At 37.9% G+C, this 19,518-nt stretch overlaps 2 protein-coding genes and 1 non-coding gene across 5 annotated transcripts in view; 2 read left to right on the top strand and 1 right to left on the bottom strand.

Annotated features, from left to right (window-relative positions):
* The window catches only part of LOC141435020 (ribitol 5-phosphate transferase FKRP-like), a 48,643-nt gene that overhangs the window by 26,109 nt on the left and 3,016 nt on the right, over positions 1-19,518 (bottom strand). Inside the window, exon 5 of one of the 2 annotated variants that reach the window (XR_012452106.1) lies at positions 17,367-19,235. Coding sequence is in view for 1 of the 2 variants with exons in the window: in XM_074097538.1 (XP_073953639.1) it covers positions 19,113-19,235 (123 nt within the window). In the remaining variant the exon portion in view is untranslated. Of the gene's footprint in view, positions 1-16,961; positions 19,236-19,518 lie in introns of those variants that run through there. The other variant, XM_074097538.1, reaches the window with a different exon arrangement.
* Positions 937-16,966, top strand: LOC141435018 (dynein intermediate chain 2, ciliary-like). Of its 2 annotated transcripts, none has more exons than XM_074097534.1 (17): positions 937-997; positions 1,902-2,009; positions 2,258-2,462; positions 3,841-3,972; positions 4,562-4,678; positions 5,069-5,190; positions 5,771-5,905; positions 6,110-6,239; positions 7,265-7,432; positions 7,761-7,904; positions 7,993-8,102; positions 8,520-8,697; positions 9,759-9,987; positions 10,699-10,798; positions 12,077-12,210; positions 16,146-16,239; positions 16,777-16,966. In XM_074097534.1, exons 1-17 carry the CDS (start codon positions 968-970, stop codon positions 16,861-16,863), a joined length of 2,223 nt encoding a protein of 740 aa, XP_073953635.1. In that variant the 5' UTR covers positions 937-967; the 3' UTR covers positions 16,864-16,966. The 2 variants fall into 2 exon arrangements, with proteins under 2 accessions (XP_073953635.1, XP_073953634.1); XM_074097533.1 differs by lacking the exon at positions 937-997 and adding an exon at positions 1,715-1,812.
* On the top strand, positions 15,987-16,059 carry TRNAT-UGU (transfer RNA threonine (anticodon UGU)). Its single transcript has one exon. It is a non-coding gene; the product is annotated as a tRNA-Thr (tRNA).

Genomic DNA, 19,518 nt, shown 5'->3' with positions numbered 1-19,518 from the left:
CTTATAAATCATGATTCTTCGTCTCACAACTAACGAGACTTTAGACATGGCACTGTGTAGCTATAATTAGATTCTCGCAAAGTTTTACCTTTGTGGAATTGATGGGCCTCGCTTTATATCTGACGTCTTGAGAATCCTCTGCAGTCGCTGCAGAATGTTCAACCTTCTTCGAATAAAAGGATACAAGCTATGTATCTGATAGCGAGTTGGCAAGTATGTCCACGGCAGCTTGGATGTCGTGACGCCGCTGTACTAGTTGCAGCCAGACACGACTAGTAATTAGAATTTGGTGACACGCCCAGGCAGGGGCGGAGTTTGCCAACTTAGTACAGTTTGCAGAAAGAAAAATTAAGCTAAAATTACTAAGTTCGACCAGCATATGATTCTGGTAGTAAAAACAAAAAGGATGTCAAAATAATAATATCGTTACATTTGAGCAACTTTATCTTCCAGCTCTAAGTATGCTACGGTTAGGCATTTCTATCACTAGAGTTAGATATTTGAAGTGTTTAGATTAACTCAAATTCAGCCGCAACTACGTACTGATACTACCTACTTTTTTACATAAGTAATTTTACGAAGAAAATTTTAGTGCTTTCGTACCTATTTACGAGTAATTTCTACCTGATGGTATAAAAATAGACTACCAACTGAGTTTAGTCTAAGTCAAAAATAGCTCGCAACAGGTTGACGTCTGAAAACTTAACCTTTAATGTGGGTTGTTTTTCGTTGTTGTCCTTACTTCGAGCTAAACAGTAGCATTACCGTTATTATAAATTGATGTAGTTTACATCACAGTTAATGTTGGTAAGTACGGAAGTTGGCAAACGATATAGATGTATACAAATTTAGTCAATGTTTCCAACAGTGCAGCAAATTTGTCCGCTACCTTATTCGCCGTAGACGTGTCTTCGCACTGCCTGTGCGTGTGCGTGCAAGTAATTTATTTTTTGGTTTTAAATTTATAATGTCATTTGACTCAGACAGTGATAGCGACGTAAGTACGACAACGTAGGTACTTAACCATTTATACAATCCGACTTAATTGCGTGACTATATATCTTATCGTCCGATCTTTATCGGTTCCTTTATTAGACCCTGCTTAAAATAAAATTTTAATGTACTGACTGACAATTAACTGTCGTTTTTTGTGTAATTTGACGAGTACTATATTAGTTAGTACAGTTTGCTTAATTTTGAGCATTAACATTATCATAATAATTTAATAAGCTATCTATCCTTTAGTCACTTAGTGTAACTGTATTGAACGTTATGACTTTTCTCGATTTAGTTTAATTATTAATAGTTACAGAAATACATATGGACAAAATTAGGGATCAATCACGTACTCATATATTACAATACAAATATACTCGTATTTTTGAGCACACTCCTTGCCTTTTGCATCAATGCCCCTTAAGTGGCATGCCTCGTGTTAAAATACAAGAATATATTAAGGGCTCAAGACATTTTTAGGTATTTTACAAGCACGCAACTTTCCTCAATAGTTTGTTTACCGTGTTTCTTGGCCGAAACGATGTTGGCCGCAATTTAATAGGCGATTTACATGATCAGCCCAAATAAAGACCTAACATCGAATGGTATGCAAATGAAGCGAGCTTTTCAAATTCGTGGAAATCTGAACAGTATTTGATTCGCTGTCAGCCGAGCCTTGCGTGTTTCTGTTACTTTCTGTTTGAATTCGGCAAAGGGCTTCGTTATTTTTCCATCATGTTAAAGGCAATGATTAATCGCGCGCTTCACGGTGACGACGACAATGCGCTTTTAAGGAAAACACTTAATAATTTAAACGTATGTAGAGATGTAGAGTTAAAATTAATGACTGTGTCGAAAGTTGCTTGCATTGGTAGTCTAATGGGCGTTTATTAAACTCTTGACAGAAAGAAGCAAATAAATCGAAGGGCAACTTAGTGGAAGACGAAGGACTAGACTGGCTCAAACCACGCACACTTATAAAGCCTGACGACCAGGAGGAAGTTCCGGACGCAGTAAGTAGTAGAATAAACTTTGTTTTAAACAAATTGTTAATTAAATTAACTGAAATTTTCACAGAAATTTTTAATTGTGCGAATAGTTAGTACTTACTTACATTTTCTAAAAATTGACTCTTCAGTTTTGTATAAATAAATATCGTGTTTCTCAAAAAAAATTCGTATACGATACAATATATATTACGATACATTTACAATATCTGGACAGAATATTTTTTTAATTTCACAAATTTTAACATCGATAGGAACTAGAAGAGGATGTTGGTCGTATTTTAACGACCATTAACCCGCAATGGGAACCAGATGAGGTCGCTTACCATTACGGCAAGAATTTGTTCGTCATCAAGCCCAAAATCACCTTTGGGAAAGCGTATCCACTTTACGTGTACCAGGGAACTGCAATACGTAAAGATTCAGACGAAGCAAAAGCACAAATCGCTGCTGGCTACGGTAAGTTATTCATACTCGTAGCTACTAGAAATCCGCTATAAAAAGGAATGAATAAGGTGAACATGAATAAAACAGGCTAATTATTGGCGAAAAGTATATGGAGCACAAAACATGGATAAAAACGTTTTCGCTTATGCACGCTTTAAAACATGTATTTGTATTTGTGAGACTTAAAATAATACTTAATAATTCAAAGTTCTAGGGAAGGTAGGTTTCTATTAATAGGTAGGTAAGTACTTACATAAACCAGAAAAAAGAGTTTGTTTCGGAGAGACCAAATGGGGTTTTTAAAAAGAGAGTTTTTCAAGTATTCACTATCATTTAAACATTTCATTTGATTTTTAATCGACTTCAAAAAAGGAGGAGGTTCTATGTTCCAATTTTTGTATTTTTTTTAATGTATTTTCACCGATTACTCAGTCAATAAAATTGTGGACCGATTTTACAAAATTATTTTTTTATTCGAAAGAGTACTCTTCTGAGGTGGTCCCATTGTCACCAAGTCAAGATCTGATGATGGGGTCCTAGGGTAATCGAAGGCAAACCTCAAATTTTATAGCACTAAGATAAGCATTTACATTCTGAAAGTATCATTTGTTAAACTGGACCTGATGAAGAAGACCGTAGATGAGCAATGGAGCTCGTCAAAGCTAAGTAATGCTCGCTCGTCTATAAACTATCATGGTTAATATACCTAGATAAGTGACTAAGAAGAAGCTTTAAATTATGATTCTTTCGAACGGATCTGATGCTGAAGCCGGAAGGTAGGCAACGGAACTCTGTTAAAAAACAACGTAACTATGATAAGCCGTGTTTGGGTTTAATGGAATCGTTGTGATCTGTAGGTATTTTGGCTACGAATCACTAAAAAGTAAGAAAAAAAGAAAAATTTTAACATAAAAGTAAAACCCAAAAAAATTATTAAAAATGGAACCGACTACAAAACCCTTGAAAATATTTTTCTAGGTACCTACTAGCTAGAAGTCGGTGACTCAGCACGAGCCAGCAAGAGCGGAACAATAGTCGTCTACCTCACCTACATAATATGGGTTTCAATCCCTCCTGCTGGGTCGTGCTGAGTCACCGACTTCGAGCTAGTAGGTACCTAGAAAAATATTTCCAAGGGTTTTGTAGTCGGTTCCATTTTTAGTTATTTTTTTTATTTTGTTGGAGTCGGTTTTACTTTTTGTTATAACTCATTGGTGAATTACCATAATAAGGCTTTAAAATCTGTACTTACCTAAGAAAACACCTGAAGTAGGTCAATATTACCTATGTATATGGCAAAAATAATCTTCTTGTCAGTGGTGGAAATACACACTAGGTCATGTCTATTTGAATGACATAAGAAGCTACGAGTATCATTGATAATTTCCAGGTATGGTTGGCTTTGACGATGCGGGGCCGAAACGAGCAAAAGTCAAGAAGTCCAAAGCCGAAGAAGAAGAAGAAGAGGAGCCGGAACCAGAGCCGGCCGAGCAGCCGGCGCCTGAAGAAGCTAAGCCTGAAGGTAAGAGAGAAATCAAAGATTTTTTAAGATTACGTATTGTAAAATAATAATCTTTAATTCTTTATTTATTTCGGAATACTTACACAGGACTCCATTGATGACTAGAAAAAAGATTCCAAACCAGAAACACACCTCTGTTGCGGTTCCTAAATTAAAAGCTTGTACTATAGATAGGTACGCTTTGAATTTAGGAACTGTAGTTTCTTATATTACATTTGCAATTTTTTTATGAAAAATTGACATTAAGTAGTTAGTTGGCCTTAGATGCTAGATTAGATTAATAATTCTGGTTTTACTTGAGATAAACACTAAACTAAACTACCTAAACAGATAAAACTAGTCCATTTTTAACCAACTTCATTAACTCACATTAATTGTATTTACCTCTTTACCAATTTCACATTTTTTTAACGTTTTGAGAATTTTCTTTATTTCTTAAGTTATGAGATTGCTCATGAAGCCTTAATATACTGTAGGACATTTAGTTGTACCTAACTTTTTTCCTGGTTTCTATTTTATTTAACGCAGATTAATTTTAAACTGCTCATATGAGATTTCTAACATTAACCTCACAACATCTACAATATAGAGGATGTGCAGCCTGAAGAAGAGAAGGCCCCAGCAGCTGCCGAAGACGCGGAACCGGGAGAAGGCGTTACCGACGAACAACAAGAGGGCGAGCAGGTCGAGGAACCAGAAGCCGCTGGTAATTACTCTATGATTAGTACTATACGAACTTATCGATCATGCAGACGGGGGAAAGTACCTAAGCCTCGAAACTGCCGAAACCCTTCTGCGGTTGTCATAAAGTAGCCATTATTCGTAGAGGTAGCCCTAATTTGAAAAAGGTGGAGCTTAAAGGTGACTAGAAGTTGTGAGTAAATGATGATGTGCAGTTGTTAGAAAATTAATTGATGGAGAGCTCATTCCCAATGTGATGAGAAATGGAAATTACTAATTTTCCGATTTTTTTCAGAATTATAAATTTTCAGGAGAAAGGTGATAACTAAGTAAATGATCATGTTGCGGTTTTGTTTCTTTGCAACTTTTTAGTTGCGGAATGCAAATAATACTTACTTGATGATTATAATCATAGAGGAGCCGGGTGACGCGCCAATGGTAGAAGAAAAGCTGGAGATCAAACCACGAGTCAAGAAACTCGCCAACCAGTTCAACTTCTGCGAGCGGGCCGCCCTCACCTACAACAATCCTCGTCGGGTCTGTTACTAGTATTTTATTACTTACCTATTTACTGTACTTACAAGCTGTTACAAAATATATTTGAAGTTGAAAGGGGGTAATATGGTCCCTCCTAAAGGGTTAATTAACAAATGAGAACCATAGTATGAGCTTAGGACTTACTTACAGGCAAGGGCGTCGTCAGCCGATGGCCCAGAGGGGGGCAATTCGATATGGAGGGAGAATGAGAAAAGTATGAATTGTACGAGTAGGTAGTTAAGTATTTATTGGAATTGGAGAATTCATGCGAGTTTCGGTTTCGACGTACATGAATGATCGATCAAGCAAGTCACGTCAAAGACTTAGGACTAATTTGGTTGCTTTAGGTACATTTGGCAACTTTTTTAGAATCTCAGGGGGGAGGGCAGCTGTAATTTTCTCTCTCACCTGTTTTCTATATCGCTTAATACTATTTGTGGTGGTGTCATTGTATTGTATTCTTTAATGGTAAAGATATCTCATTTTTTTCAAGTCATGCGCGTATATTTGTTTTTTTTTTCAATAATATACCTACAAAGTCACATTCATATTACAAAGCAATCTTTCATGGATGTTGTAGTCGGTAGACACGCAGACGATACCCCCGGCTCGAGCAAACTACGCGGCCACGGCTCTCCAGAGCATCATATTTGACTTCTACCAGGAAGACTACGCGCGGAAAATGAAGGAAAAGGAGGACGAGAAACCTAAAAGAGTAAGCTGATTTGTATTTCAAAATTTAGACGCAAAGACAATTTGATCAGACCAATGACTTTGAATGAGGCACGTTTCGACCTATACATCAGAATAAAGATTTCTAGATGGAAAAGAAACTTCTAAATTTACCGACTCCATAGAATAGGTAATTATTTCTGAACTTTTGTGATAATTTCGACATGTCAATCTCTTGTGGTTTTAGATGAAGAAGAAAGCGGCGAAGCATGTAAAATCAGCACAGCAGATTCACGATGAACAGCTGGCGCAGCGCATCCGAGAGGCATGGGCCATACTCGAGCGCCTTGTCAATCAGAACATCTTTGATGATATCGGTAACAACTTTAGGTTGAGTGCAAGTCTTTTCAATGTAGATCTTTAAGTTCACAGGCGTGAACAAGTAAGCATATTTACTTACTGTAACTAAAATGCAGAATAGGTCGTCTTGAATGTACTTACCTGAAGTGAAAAAAGTACAGTACAGTCAAGGGCAAAGATATCGACACGGCCAAAGTTGCAAAAATATGTATACACGACTCTATGCACTTAACATTAAGGCCGTGTATACATATTTTTGCAACTTTGGCCGTGTCGATATCTTTGCCCTTGACTGTACAACTTTGCAACATACAAATATTATTGGATATAACATACTGTCAGCTAACTTATAAAACAGATGATGATAGATAATCTTTGAATTAAAACTACCGTGAGACGTAGATATAATTATTAAAATACTCGATACATGGGTCACACACGTATTAATAGTTGAAGTATGCCCGACATGTTTCGCCACCGATGGCCGCGCCTAGAGCCGAACAACCAGATGCGCTGGCGTGCAGTTCACGGTTGGCTTTCCATTTGAGCTCACCTTGAAAAGGAGCCACGGATTGGTTCGAAACAGGCCAGGCATACCTCGACTAATTATTAATTTGTCGATTGAAAATGAGAGTATTACAGTTATTCAGGGATGTATTTATATCCTTGGTTCCCTAAAGCGACGGAAGACCACGCTCTCCAGCCAGAAGTCGGAGTGCAGGAACATCTGCTGGTGCTTAGCCGGCACTTGGAGTCTAAAAGAGCGAAAATTGTTGGCTAAAAATAAATACATCAGTAACCCGTGTATTTTAATAAAAATGACGATGACGTTGATGAAACATTTAATTTTTACATCCAAACCCTTTCCGAGGATTATCTTGTCAGCTCAGTCTTCTGCGGAATGCATTCACCCTAAATTCTCGACAAACGGTATAATAATAATAATGTAAGTAGTTAACCTATCAAATTTTCAACAGAAATGTCAATGCGATTGAAGCAGCGCGCAGTTTGTGAATAATCCTATTTTTTTACAAATACCCAGCGCAAGATTACCGCTACTGGGACGACCCGTCTGACGAGTTCCGCGAGGGTATGGGCTCGCTGCTGCCTCTCTGGAAGTTCCAGTATGAACCGATGAGCAAGCATGCAGTCTGCGAGGTGGCGTGGAACCCGCACTACCAAGATTTGTTCGCCGTAGCCTATGGATCATGTACGTTATTTTCGATCGTTTATGTATAAAAAAAAAAAACTTAGACTGGTGCAGTAAATAATGAATGACTTTCATTCGCACACTTGATATTTACCTAAGTGCTATAATGTGTTACTAAAAATACTTACTTGCTATCCGGGCGCAGTGACCCGAAGTCTAGGCCTCCAACAGCAGACTAGGCCATGCTTTTACGATCTTGGACCATCTCTTGTCGGCCTTTGATCCCAAGATCCAAAATAGGTCTTTCAGGACCTCTTCCCTGCAGCGGTGCCCGGACAAAACCGTTCCAAAAATAATAATCATCTTATTTTCTGTCGATGTGCTTTAGTGGATTTCACGGCTCAACAAAAAGAGGGTTGCCTCTGCCTGTACAGCATCAAAAACCCAGCGTTCCCAGAGTATGCTGTCGTCACCGAATCGCCGCTCATCTGTCTCGACGTGTACCATGAAACTCCGTACCTCGTTTGCGTGGGTAAAAGCTATATCTGCAACTTTGTACCTTTAGTTTAATACATTAATTACACTAACGATGAATTTTAATTATGGCCTAATTATAATAGGACGCTACGACGGCAACGTTTGCGTTTACAACTCACAATTGACTTTGGAGTCATCTTACCAATACAAATCGGACTCCGTACGCGATAAGCACAGCAACATAGTTTGGGAGGTGAGTTGACCAACCAAAATATTATCTAGAATCCATAATCAATCTCAACTCTTAAATCTCAAAGACGTCTCCGAGTTAATTTTAGCAATATTTAAGTCCTGATATGTCCCGTGTTTGCTATTAGTTTAATTATTTTAGTCTATTGTTGAAAATTATTGCACGGTTAAATTTGATGCCGTCTCCGTCTATTTGAACAAAACAAATAGAGGCGGCATCACATTTAACCGTCAGTTAACACTAATCAATGGATGGTGAAATAGCCCCTCAATCTAAGCCCCTAAGTGTGTTAGACAATTAGGCCTCAGGATAAGGGTAAAGCCCCTCGCATTTGCCATTTGAGAACCAAACCAAATTCAGTATGAAACTGATAAGGATTTTAGCCATTTAGCAGAGACTATACGATAATTGGATGTTCAGATCCGCTGGGGCCCCCGTCTCCTGGACGGCGAAGCGTCATTCTTCTCGATCGCGGGAGACGGCCGCGTGGTGCAGTGGGCGGTGATGCCTGGCGAGTTACAAGCCACTACCATCATCACGCTCGCTTCCAGCGTTCCGCCCATCCCCGGCCCTGATGGGACCATGCTCGCTGTTAACAGTAAGATGCTTACGTTCCCACTTTGGTGTAGGATGCAAATTTTCATGGGAGCCTTTCGCATTGTTGAATACTTATTGTAAAGTAATGTTTGGTCGAATGAGCTTTTTTTTGGTCCATTAGATCGTTTCAAGCTATTCTTACTATTAAATATAGGTATTATCAGCACAGCACCCCGTCCGTTGCTCAGTTACCTATTGCTGAATACAATCATTTTCACCGGCTACAAGACTTTTCGCATCACATTAATTATTGATTACCTAAGGGATGCTGTATAATTATAGTATCCCTTAGGTAATTATTCACGTCGAACGAGGTAATTATTACCTACTCATTTTGTAAGCGTGATAAGTCCCGGGTGCTGTAATGGTTATGAGTGGAAATCGCGAAAGTTTAAAACTTCTAATAGATTTCAAATCGCTGCCGAAGTGTTTGCATTACGAAAAACTAAATAAAACTTCACTCGCAGTATGAAGCAGCGTTTCCGCCGGAGATGTGCGCGGATATGTTGCGAGGAATATGTTTTTCATTGACCAATAGAAACGCTTCATTTACCTCGCCTCGCAAAGTGGATGTGCTGTTGTAGAGCTCGAAACGATTATAAGTATCCTAGCTTCTATCAGTGCTGCTAGACAGAGGCGTGAAAATCACTGTAATGCTCCCAGAAAAGATGCTAGGTAGGGCACACCTTGGTTGGCTTCTCGGTGATGAGATAATAAAGTACCTACCTAACTTTATTACCTTACAGTCTCAGTATGAGGAAATCTAAGCTATAAAATCGATGGCAGCTCTGTTTTGTTGGCAGTGATTTAACTACTTGCATGTCACCATTCTGAGCTCAGCGTAAGATTATAACGCAGCGCAGTCTTACCGAATTACCAATAGTACTTATCACCGCTAAGCCAAGGGTTGCCCTACCTACGGCAGTTTGCCTTGCTCTTGACTTAGCCTCCAAATCTGAACAACATTATTATGCTTCTTACCTAGTCAGTAGAGACGTGCTTAGGCTAATAGCCGTCATCCATTTCTGTTACTGACTACAATATCCAGTAACTGCTTTCAAGGTTGTGGCAGCTGCATCTGCTTCCACCCGGAAAAAGCGGAGATCTTCATGGTGGGCACAGAAGACGGCATGATACACACGTGTTCCCTCAAGTACAACCGGAACTATGTGCGTTCTGTGCAGGGGCACCACATGCCGGTGTACAGGATACACTACAACTACTTCAATAATAGCATCTACGCGTCCTGCTCGGGCGATTGGAGAATCAAGATCTGGGAAGACGGAAGAGAGTGGGTATTTTTTTGTTTTACCTAGGAACTAATTTTTTTTGTTGTTGTTAGAATATGGCTTTAACTAAACATGGCACTATATATTATTACCAACAACTAAAGCAGCGTTTCCACACCAGAGATGTGCGAGGATCAATATATGTCAATAACGGCTGAACCGATTTTGATGAAACATGTCTAAGAAAAGAACCTTCGCTAGAAAACCTGATTTCAAATAAAAACCCGCATTCAAATCGGTCCACCCGTTTAAGAGCTGTGGTGCCACAGACAGACAGACACACATAGCAGTCAAACTTATTACACCCCTCTTTTTGCGTCGGGGGTTAAAAAAAACTATGAGCAGCGCAACTGCGCGCGTCACGTGCGTCGGATTTTACATGCACCGCACCCGCGCCTAACGCCTCGCTAGAAGCGCCTAGCTAGCGTAGACCCTTACTATTAAATACCTACCTACAATCAGTGCAAACCAAAAATCTGCCTCAGATCTTTAAAAAAATAATTATTATTTATAAGTCCACGTAATAAACATTGCCCGCTGGGCCCGCGTGGGAACTACGGCCCAAGCCCTCTTGTTCTGAGAGGAGGCCTGTGCCCAGCAGTGGGACGCATATAGGCTGGGATGATGATGATGATGAATAAACATTTTCTTAGCATTATCCTAACATCAACGACAATTGCGACCAAGGCCTTTATTTGCTTTTATCTCTGCAGCGAGCCCCTCTTTATGTTCGAGCTGGGTTCTCCGGTGGGTGACGTCAAGTGGGCTCCGTATTCGAGCACCGTGTTCGCCGCTTGCACTGCTGATGGGAAGGTACGTACACGTAGAAAGTAGATACCAACCAGCTTTGCACACTTCGTTTTCTAAATGCGCCGTCGACGCGCGTTTGTATCAATGCAAACGCGATACGCACAAGTTGTATGGCTGCTCTATGGAAAGAAAGCGTTTCTAAAGCAAAATATTTTACCATTACAATATTTTACTTTTTTAAATACGTTCCAATAAATGCCAGTTGCCAGCAATACCAAATATACAAAATAATCTTAGTAAAAGTCTGGACGTTTTCGAGGTTTTGTTGAAAAATGTACGAGTACAGGTACCTATACACTAAGATTTTGAGTTGTGATATTTAAAATTGATTATTTTATGCATTTATTTTTATAGAGTGCCCTTCGCAAGGTCTAAAATTTTTTGGTCGAAATTGTTTGATACTTATATAATATTGTATGGCACACTTCTTTCTTTGCATAGATTCTTTGCATACATATTATAAAAGTAGGTATAGGTAGTATAAAGTGTAGTAGTGAAGTATAGTAGTAGTAGGTAGGTATATATATTAGATATTATACGAGTATATTTAATTTAATTACTAAAATGCTAAATCCATAATATATAATAATATGGTTAGATCGAATTATTATTTAGTCTAATATTCAACGTCCTAAAATTAAAATACCGACAGCTTTGATTCGCTCTTCTTATGTATAAGGAAAAAAAACAACCCTTTTTAACATCTTCTTAATGGTTTAAGCTTACTTTAAAGTTTTTAAAGATAAAAGAATGAATGTTTGATACTTGGATAGGCGGAACAGTGAATGGGGGCGGGGGGGGGGGGTGGAGCCCCCGCAAGGGGGCTCGGGGGACGTAACCCCCCGCAATATAGGTAACATGATTGCTCAACTATAGGTTGGTTAGGTTAGTATTGTGTCAAACTAGGCGGAATAGGAGCTCCGCGCGGAGCTCCTTCGACTTCCTTCATAATAATATGAATAGGTATGTATTTGTTTTCCAGATATAAAATTAGTAGTGCCAATATTCGGAATAATAATTTTATAGGTACGTAATAATACATTCGACAAAACAATGTTAAGTATACCATACAAATGTTAAAAGTACTAGACAATTTTCCGGCCAAAAAATATTATGAAAAACAATTTCGACCAAACAATTTTCGACATTTCAAAACGTTATGCAACAAAATACCTCCCATTTTTTTATTGCAAAATAATCTTCAATACTTTGGTGTGATATCAGGTGCAAACGTTAACAGTAAGTGTCTCTACTAGTATAAAAATACATTTCCTTGTCCAGGTGTATGTCTTCGATTTGAACGTAAACAAGTACCGCCCAATCTGCGCTCAAGCGGTAGTCTCTAAGAAGAATAAGAAACTGACAAGAATTGATTTCAACGCCTCCATGCCAATCATCGTGTGTGGCGACAGCAAGTAATTTTTTTTTCTAAATTGGTGGTATATGTTAGTACCTAGTGCCACCAGATTTACATTCACGCATACAAGAACATGTGTAATGAATGACAGCAGGATTTTGTGATTTTCAAATTCAATTCAAATTCAATCAGTCATTTCATTCATTCTTATGTGCAATCAGTTATTTTTGCAGCTGTGTGTGTAATCATTCACTTCAACTCTCGTGGCACTACCTATAGGTAGAGGGTCGTTCTCTTTTGTTCATTTCTAGTACCACGTATCGATACCTCCTACGTATACTGGTACAAGTGACAAATTTCTGATTTTTAGTTTTTTGCAATTTTGTGATTAATATTTCCTTATTTACCTACCACAAAAAATTTGCACGGATATTCCTATTAGTTTTGGAAATAAAGTGACGTATATGAATGCATCTAACACCGTTTTGCTAATCGGTACAACGTATACTGAGGCAACCGACATGCACCACTATACGCGGCACCGATATTGTCGCGGGGCCGGGGAAGTCCAGTGTAACTGGCAGTTGCCTCAGTGTACGCGCTAGCCGTCGCTGCGTGTGGACCGTTTAAACTGTTCTACGAACACATAATTTGATAGTATATATAAAAAAAAACATGTTTTGGTCTGACAATTGCGGAGGGCAAGACCACAATAGCCGTATTTCTCATAGACAGTCATGGAAACTAAATCCAATGTGAAACCTTTTCGTGATCTATTTCGCTATGATTTCTTTGACAAAATGTATGGGATGTCAACATAACATTGGTAGTACAACGGTTCCACCCCAGTACCAGTACGTGATTCAGTTTCCTCGGCTATACCTACATGTACGCGTGCTATAAATATAACATTGCAGTATTACATTGCTTTAATTAAAATGAGAACAGTAAATTTCAATATACCTACAGGTTGATAAAAAAAATCCTGTACTATACTGTAACCCATATTAGGCTACTGATTACTAATACGATATAAGTGGGAAAACATCGAAATTAGAAAGTCTTCTTGCGACTCCACTTCCATGCAAAACTTTTTTTTTTCGAATCACAGTATTTTTCTACTTGGATCATATTAGTAATTAGTAACCCTAATGTGGTTTAAAGTATAGTACAGGTTTTTAATAACCCCCTATACACATTTTTTTATACACACCTAAGAAATGGTACCTGGCTATGTATATGGCGAAAACGGGTAAACCGTATGAAGTTATAGAAGTTTCCCAAGACTCGGAAACAGACACAAAATTTAAATCTATTGTCAAGAAGACATTAATATATAAGGCGTATTATTAAAATTAATAATTATATCATGGATAGGGAAATTTGGAAATAATTCCGATCCGCATTGGCGAGTGCTTACTCCAAATAGCGAATTGAGAACTGTTTTAAATATGTAGTTGTGCTAAATACTTGTGAAGTATAGATATCACTAAAATCTGATTGTAAATCTGTTTTCAAAATATACCTAGGTTTATTGCCAGACTCTTCTCAACAAGGTTTTTTCGAACCGGTGGTAGATTTTTTTGACATTCATAAGTGCTTGTTACAATCTAAATTGAATAAAGACATTTTGACTTTGACTCAATATTTTCATGTCAAAGCTTGGCTTAAGCAAAGTGCTAATCAGACTCGCGCACGAAGGTTTCCATACCATCTATACAACTTCATTAGGATTAGCAAAAAAATGGCAAAAAAATACATTTGTTGTATGGGGGCCCCCTTAAATATTTATTCTGTTCTATTTTTTGTTATATATATATTATATCGACTACAGTTATACATAATCTGTGAAAATTTCAACTGTCTAACTATCATGGTTCATGAGATACAGCCTGGTGACAGACGGACGGACAGCGAAGTAGTATATAGAAGTAGGGTTTCCGTTTATACCTACCCTTTGGGTACGGAACCCTGAAGAGGCACAAAAAGCTAAACCGTTATGTGGATACAAATGGGTGCGATGCGATATATGTATCACATGAGGAACCTTTCACAATAAAATACGAGTACACATTTGAACAGGAATACGAATCCATTGAATGTGCTTCCATTAATTTAAAGCACTTAATACAATTACTTTTCATAATAAAACCATTTATATTTCGAGTGAGGTTTTTTATAAAGGTATATTTCTGTATTTTGTATAGCACGTTTAAAACATTACTAGCGGTATATTGGTACAAGTGGCATGCTAATGTTAGCGTATATTGATGCAAGTGATAAAAACGTTTATAAATCAATAGATGAAGGTAAAAGAGCATCTGTTTTATTGTTCATTGCAAGCCATATAAGTATTTCATCTAAAAATTCATATACAATATAAAAATATCATTAGATCAGTAATCTACGCATTACGCCGTATACTGGAGCAAGTGGTAATTAGCTCAGTATACCGCACAACTACAAGATGTAAAATACGCGTATAGTAGTGTATCTGCAATTTTCTCAAAAACTATAAGAAATTAAAAAAATCCATGAATACAGGTAGAAAGCAAATATTTTCTTTGAAACCAATGCAAAATTTTGAAAAGTTATATCATAAAATGAGAAAGTTACAGGTTTGGAACCTTTGAACAGCTCTCCTGTAAATTTATGATTATGCACTTGTACCAGTATACGTAGGAGGTGTCGGTATCTTAGTCGGAACACTCGCGTACTACTTAATCATTTTTTCCATAACTTACTGAATCAGGTGTTACTTTGTGGAGGACCATAACAATGATCTATAAACAATTAGTTTGCTCACCCGCGACCTTACGATAGCTACGTCTGTGCAACAAAGGTGTGTCCATGCAGCTCCTCCACCTCTACATGTAAGAACATACACGTGACACTAACCCAACTATTCACCACCATCAAACTACGCTGACGCGTTAGATGTCTAACATCTCGTAGTCGTAGCACGATAAACGGTTGTGTTGCTCTGATGATAAACTCTGGTTGAGTTCGAAACCTGTCAGCGTAGTGTGGTGATCAGTCTAAACTATGGGCATGGATATGGATGAACACGGTGAAGCTTCTCGTATTAGGGTTCCTCGTAGGACTACAGAACCTTTAAAAGCTTACAAAAACTGACTTAAGTGAACGGAGAAAATCGCTCGCCAGGCCGCAGGTAGGGCGTATTTGTGACCGACCGTAAGCGTAGCACCGCTACGTAGGTAACGTGACCACAAGCTAATAAAATATCAAGATGTGACTCGTACCTTATTTAGTCATAGCTGCCTAATAGGTACCTACTCATTCTTTATGTACGTATGATTTACAGTCACACATAGCACAGCCGTAAAATTCTTATATAAATTGTGAGACAGTAGGTACCTAATCTTAATGTATAGTGCTTAATATATAATGTCTAGTGACAAACAAATCCATTATGTATGAAGGCCAAAAACATATAATAATGCAACGAGAAGAAAAAAGAAAAACTTAGATTATACTACAATACAATACAATACAATACAATACAAAGACTCTTTATTGTACACCAGACATAGTAAGCGATACAGAAAACAGATACACAGAGAAAAAAAATACAAGGTGAGCAATAGGCGACCTACCTTGAGGTTGAGGTTATGGGTAAACTAACTGATATTATTTAACAGAAATCGAATCCATTTTGTATATAATTTCGGTCAATTTACCATGCAGTATTGTTTAATTAGCTGTAAAATGATTTTGGCTCAGTAACCGAGTCCTAACTCAGTGACGGTATCTACAGCTGCTAGTAAAATACGCCCGCAAGTCTTAAATCAATATTTCGCTCGCTTCTCCAGCGCCTCCATAGCTCAGGGGTTAGAGCACTGGTCTTGTAAACCAGGGGTCGAGAGTTCAAATCTCTCTGGGGGCAGGGCCTCATATCCTTTTTTCATTTTTTTATTTTATGAAAAATTACGTTTTCATGCATTTGAATTACTCATGTACAATTTTTTTCAGAGGCACGTGTCACGTTTTGAAATTATCACCTAATCTACGCGTTATGTGCAAACCTCCCAAGAAAGCAGTTGGAGTTGATCAAAAAACATTACAGGTAGGTATTTTGGGTTTATCACACCGTAAAATATGGTTTTAAGAAAAAACGCCATTACTTCTAAAAAACTATTTTTTTAGTTAACAAGCGTTTACGGGTCACACTAAACCAGTTGATTACCCCTGTGGCAGTTGTGAAACTAGGATATACTTACCTACCTATTATGGGTGTAGAAAATTACAGCTCTAGTTTGGATATGTCAGTTTTGTTACGAATTTTTCTTAATCATTTCTTAATTTTCGCAACAAAGCGGACACATCCGTACAATATTTTGGGAACACATTTGGAGACCCTGTTTTCCAGATCGGAATCATGGACTGAGTCTACCTTCTAAATTTTGTTGAAATCGGAGAGATAAACTCAGGGTACAACGGAAATACATTTTACGACTGACCCTGTGAAAATATGTCACACTTTCGTCAAAAATAAGCTTTTATCGTAAAATTACTCTACAACAGTCGAAAATTTAATTAAAGCTGTAGTTTTGAAGCAATACACCAATTTTTAACATAAAAATGTTTTTTATTTATCCCACAGATAATGAAGTTAGACAAACTGCTGAGTTTGGTGCGTGATCCACCTTTTACCGTCGGTGTTGTGGACGAGAAATTCGAAGATGATTGAAGATTTGTACGAATTTTACACGTGTTTTATATTACTTATTCGTATTGACGTATTTTAATAAAGTAGGTTAATGTTATCAGTAAATAAAACGCTACGGAAATTAGTTAGGTCATTTTATTATTCTCTAGTAAAGCTCTGAAATTAAAACAATCTTAGGCTTCTTACAACTCGAATTTAAAGATAAACTCTAAAAAACAAAACAAGACCATTCAAAATGGTGTTCAAAAGTCACATGCTTATAAGACGATTGCACGTAGGTAAGACTAGATAGAAATACTGTGAGATCAAAAATTATTCTATTATTCTAAACCTTAGGTACTTGATTTACATTTAAAATAGCTAGCATTTAAATCTTAAAATAACTAAAGTTAAAAATACTGTTGAAAAATTTAATACCTACACGACAATATTTTGTAAGAATTCAAAATACTTTATTGCAATATTGAAGTAATTTTGCGATGGTCTTCAATAATAGCTACCTACCTCGTACTGTATAGGTATACCTAATACCTATATATAATAAAACGTTATACTATACCGTTTGCACGAATCAGATCGTGTGATATAATCCTGAAGTTATCATATACCCCGGCTTCCCGATCATTTTTAACCCCCGACGCAAAAAGAGGGGTTTTATAAGTTTCACCGCTATGTGTGTTTGTGTGTCTGTGTGTGGCACCGTAGCTCTTAAACGGGTGAACCGATTTAAATGCGGTTTTTTACTGCCAATCATAACTGCCGAAATTTCTAATTCTTAGTCGACTCGAGAGCAAATAATCCGGTCGTTTAAACAATAAAAGAGGACCAACCTTGCAATGAGAGATAAACGTAACCTATACTCATCTGGACCTTTATTTTCCACTCTAAGGGGCTGTTTCACCATCCATTGATTAGTATTAACTGACGGTTAAATGTGATGCCGTCTCTATTTGTTTTGTTCGAACTGTCGAGAAACTGTCTCAAAAAGTGTCATAAAATCTCGTGTCCACAAGCCGTGTTGTCTAACGCTGTGACGTACACGTACGCGACCGCATTAACCATCTATTTCTCCCATCGTCTCATACAGTGTGACAGAAAGGAGGGGGGAAAACGATTGTGATTCCAAGTGTGTTAGACAATAAGGTCTCAGGTCTTAAGGTAGGTATTTATTATTACAGAATTACTATAGACTTAAAATTTAGCATGCAAGTAGGCAGTTAAAACTAATAGCTAAAAAATATTATCAGGTTTTCCCAAAATTCCCGTGGGATTAGGAATACATGGGAAGAGAGCTGGCTGAGCGGCTATACGCGCTCTTCCCAAGCCCTATCTCAAAAACAGATGAGTGTAGAAAAAAAGCTTCACGCAATATTTATGGATCATTTTATGCTTTAATTACAGTGCAGTAGTCTAGTACAGTCATCAGCAGAAGTAGATGAATACCGTAACTGCTCATTTACTTCTGCTGCTGACTGTACTATATAAGAATGTTATCAGAACCGTAGTAAGCGCGTTATTCACAAAAAAAAGATTTCTCGTAATTTTTAACCTTGAACCTTGAATATCCTAAGACGCAGACACGAGATTTTATGAGACTTTTAGAAACTATAAGGTTTATACGAGTTTCAGCTCTCATTCCAAAGTTATTTTCCTAATATACCTACTTATAAAAACTCGGAACATTCTGTTGTATTCTTCTCTCTGCTACTCTGTGCAATTGTGCATTTAATATGAAATATAGGGTGACTGACTAGTTTAAGTTCTGGTAGCATAACTACATAGTAAGCATTCACCAAAATAGATCTACCGCTACAGATCACCCAAATTACATTATATTATAATTGACGGACTGACGCAATCCATATCTTTCGTGTAGGATCTACTTTGATTCAGCCAATAACTTTCGACATTTACCTCCTGTTTCACCATCCATTGATTAAATTTATTTGGCGGATAAATGTGATGCCGTCTCTGTTTGTTTTGTTCGAATAGACGGAGACGGCATCACATTTTTTACCGTCAGTTAAAATTAATCAATGGGTGGTGAAACAACCCCTTACTGTCGACCTGGAGGTACATCAAGGATAAAAAAACAATGACTAGAAATATCATCGCAGTCCTCAAGAAGACTGTTGGAAACCAGCAATTTTTCCATGGGATAGAGGATCCATTGGCAAAGACCTTACTCGCAAGTCAGAAAAAAAGTTTTACTTCTAGCGACAATCCTACGATTTCTTTGATACGATACTTGGCATTTACTCAAAGGTTCTTCAAGGGTAAAGAAGTTTAGGTCCAATCCTGTTACACCGCTCGACAGCGCCAGCGCCCATTTTGAGATCCAAGAACGCCCGAGCGTCGTTCGGCGCCGGCGCCTGCCGACCCGCAAACTGGATCTGTAGACATCAGAATCAGAACATGTAAAAACCTCGTCTGAATAAAAGTCACATTCAGTGCCATGGGCTTGAATGCATTGACTTTCATCATTGATGGTGATGATTAACCAATCAAACTAAAGCAAAAAGCAGCAGTACTTGCACAGTTGTGTTTCGGCGTGGAGAGTAAGACAGCCGGTGAAATTACTGGCACTTGAGGTATCCCATCTTAGGCCTCTAGGTTGGCAACGCATCTGCAATACCCCTGGTGTTGCAGATGTTTATGGGCGGTGGTGATCTCTTA

Source organism: Choristoneura fumiferana, chromosome 14 (genome assembly GCF_025370935.1).
Source record: "Choristoneura fumiferana chromosome 14, NRCan_CFum_1, whole genome shotgun sequence".
Classification (NCBI taxonomy): Eukaryota; Metazoa; Arthropoda; class Insecta; order Lepidoptera; family Tortricidae; genus Choristoneura; species Choristoneura fumiferana.
Note: the sequence above shows the minus strand (reverse complement) of the source record. Positions and strands in the feature narration are given on the sequence as shown.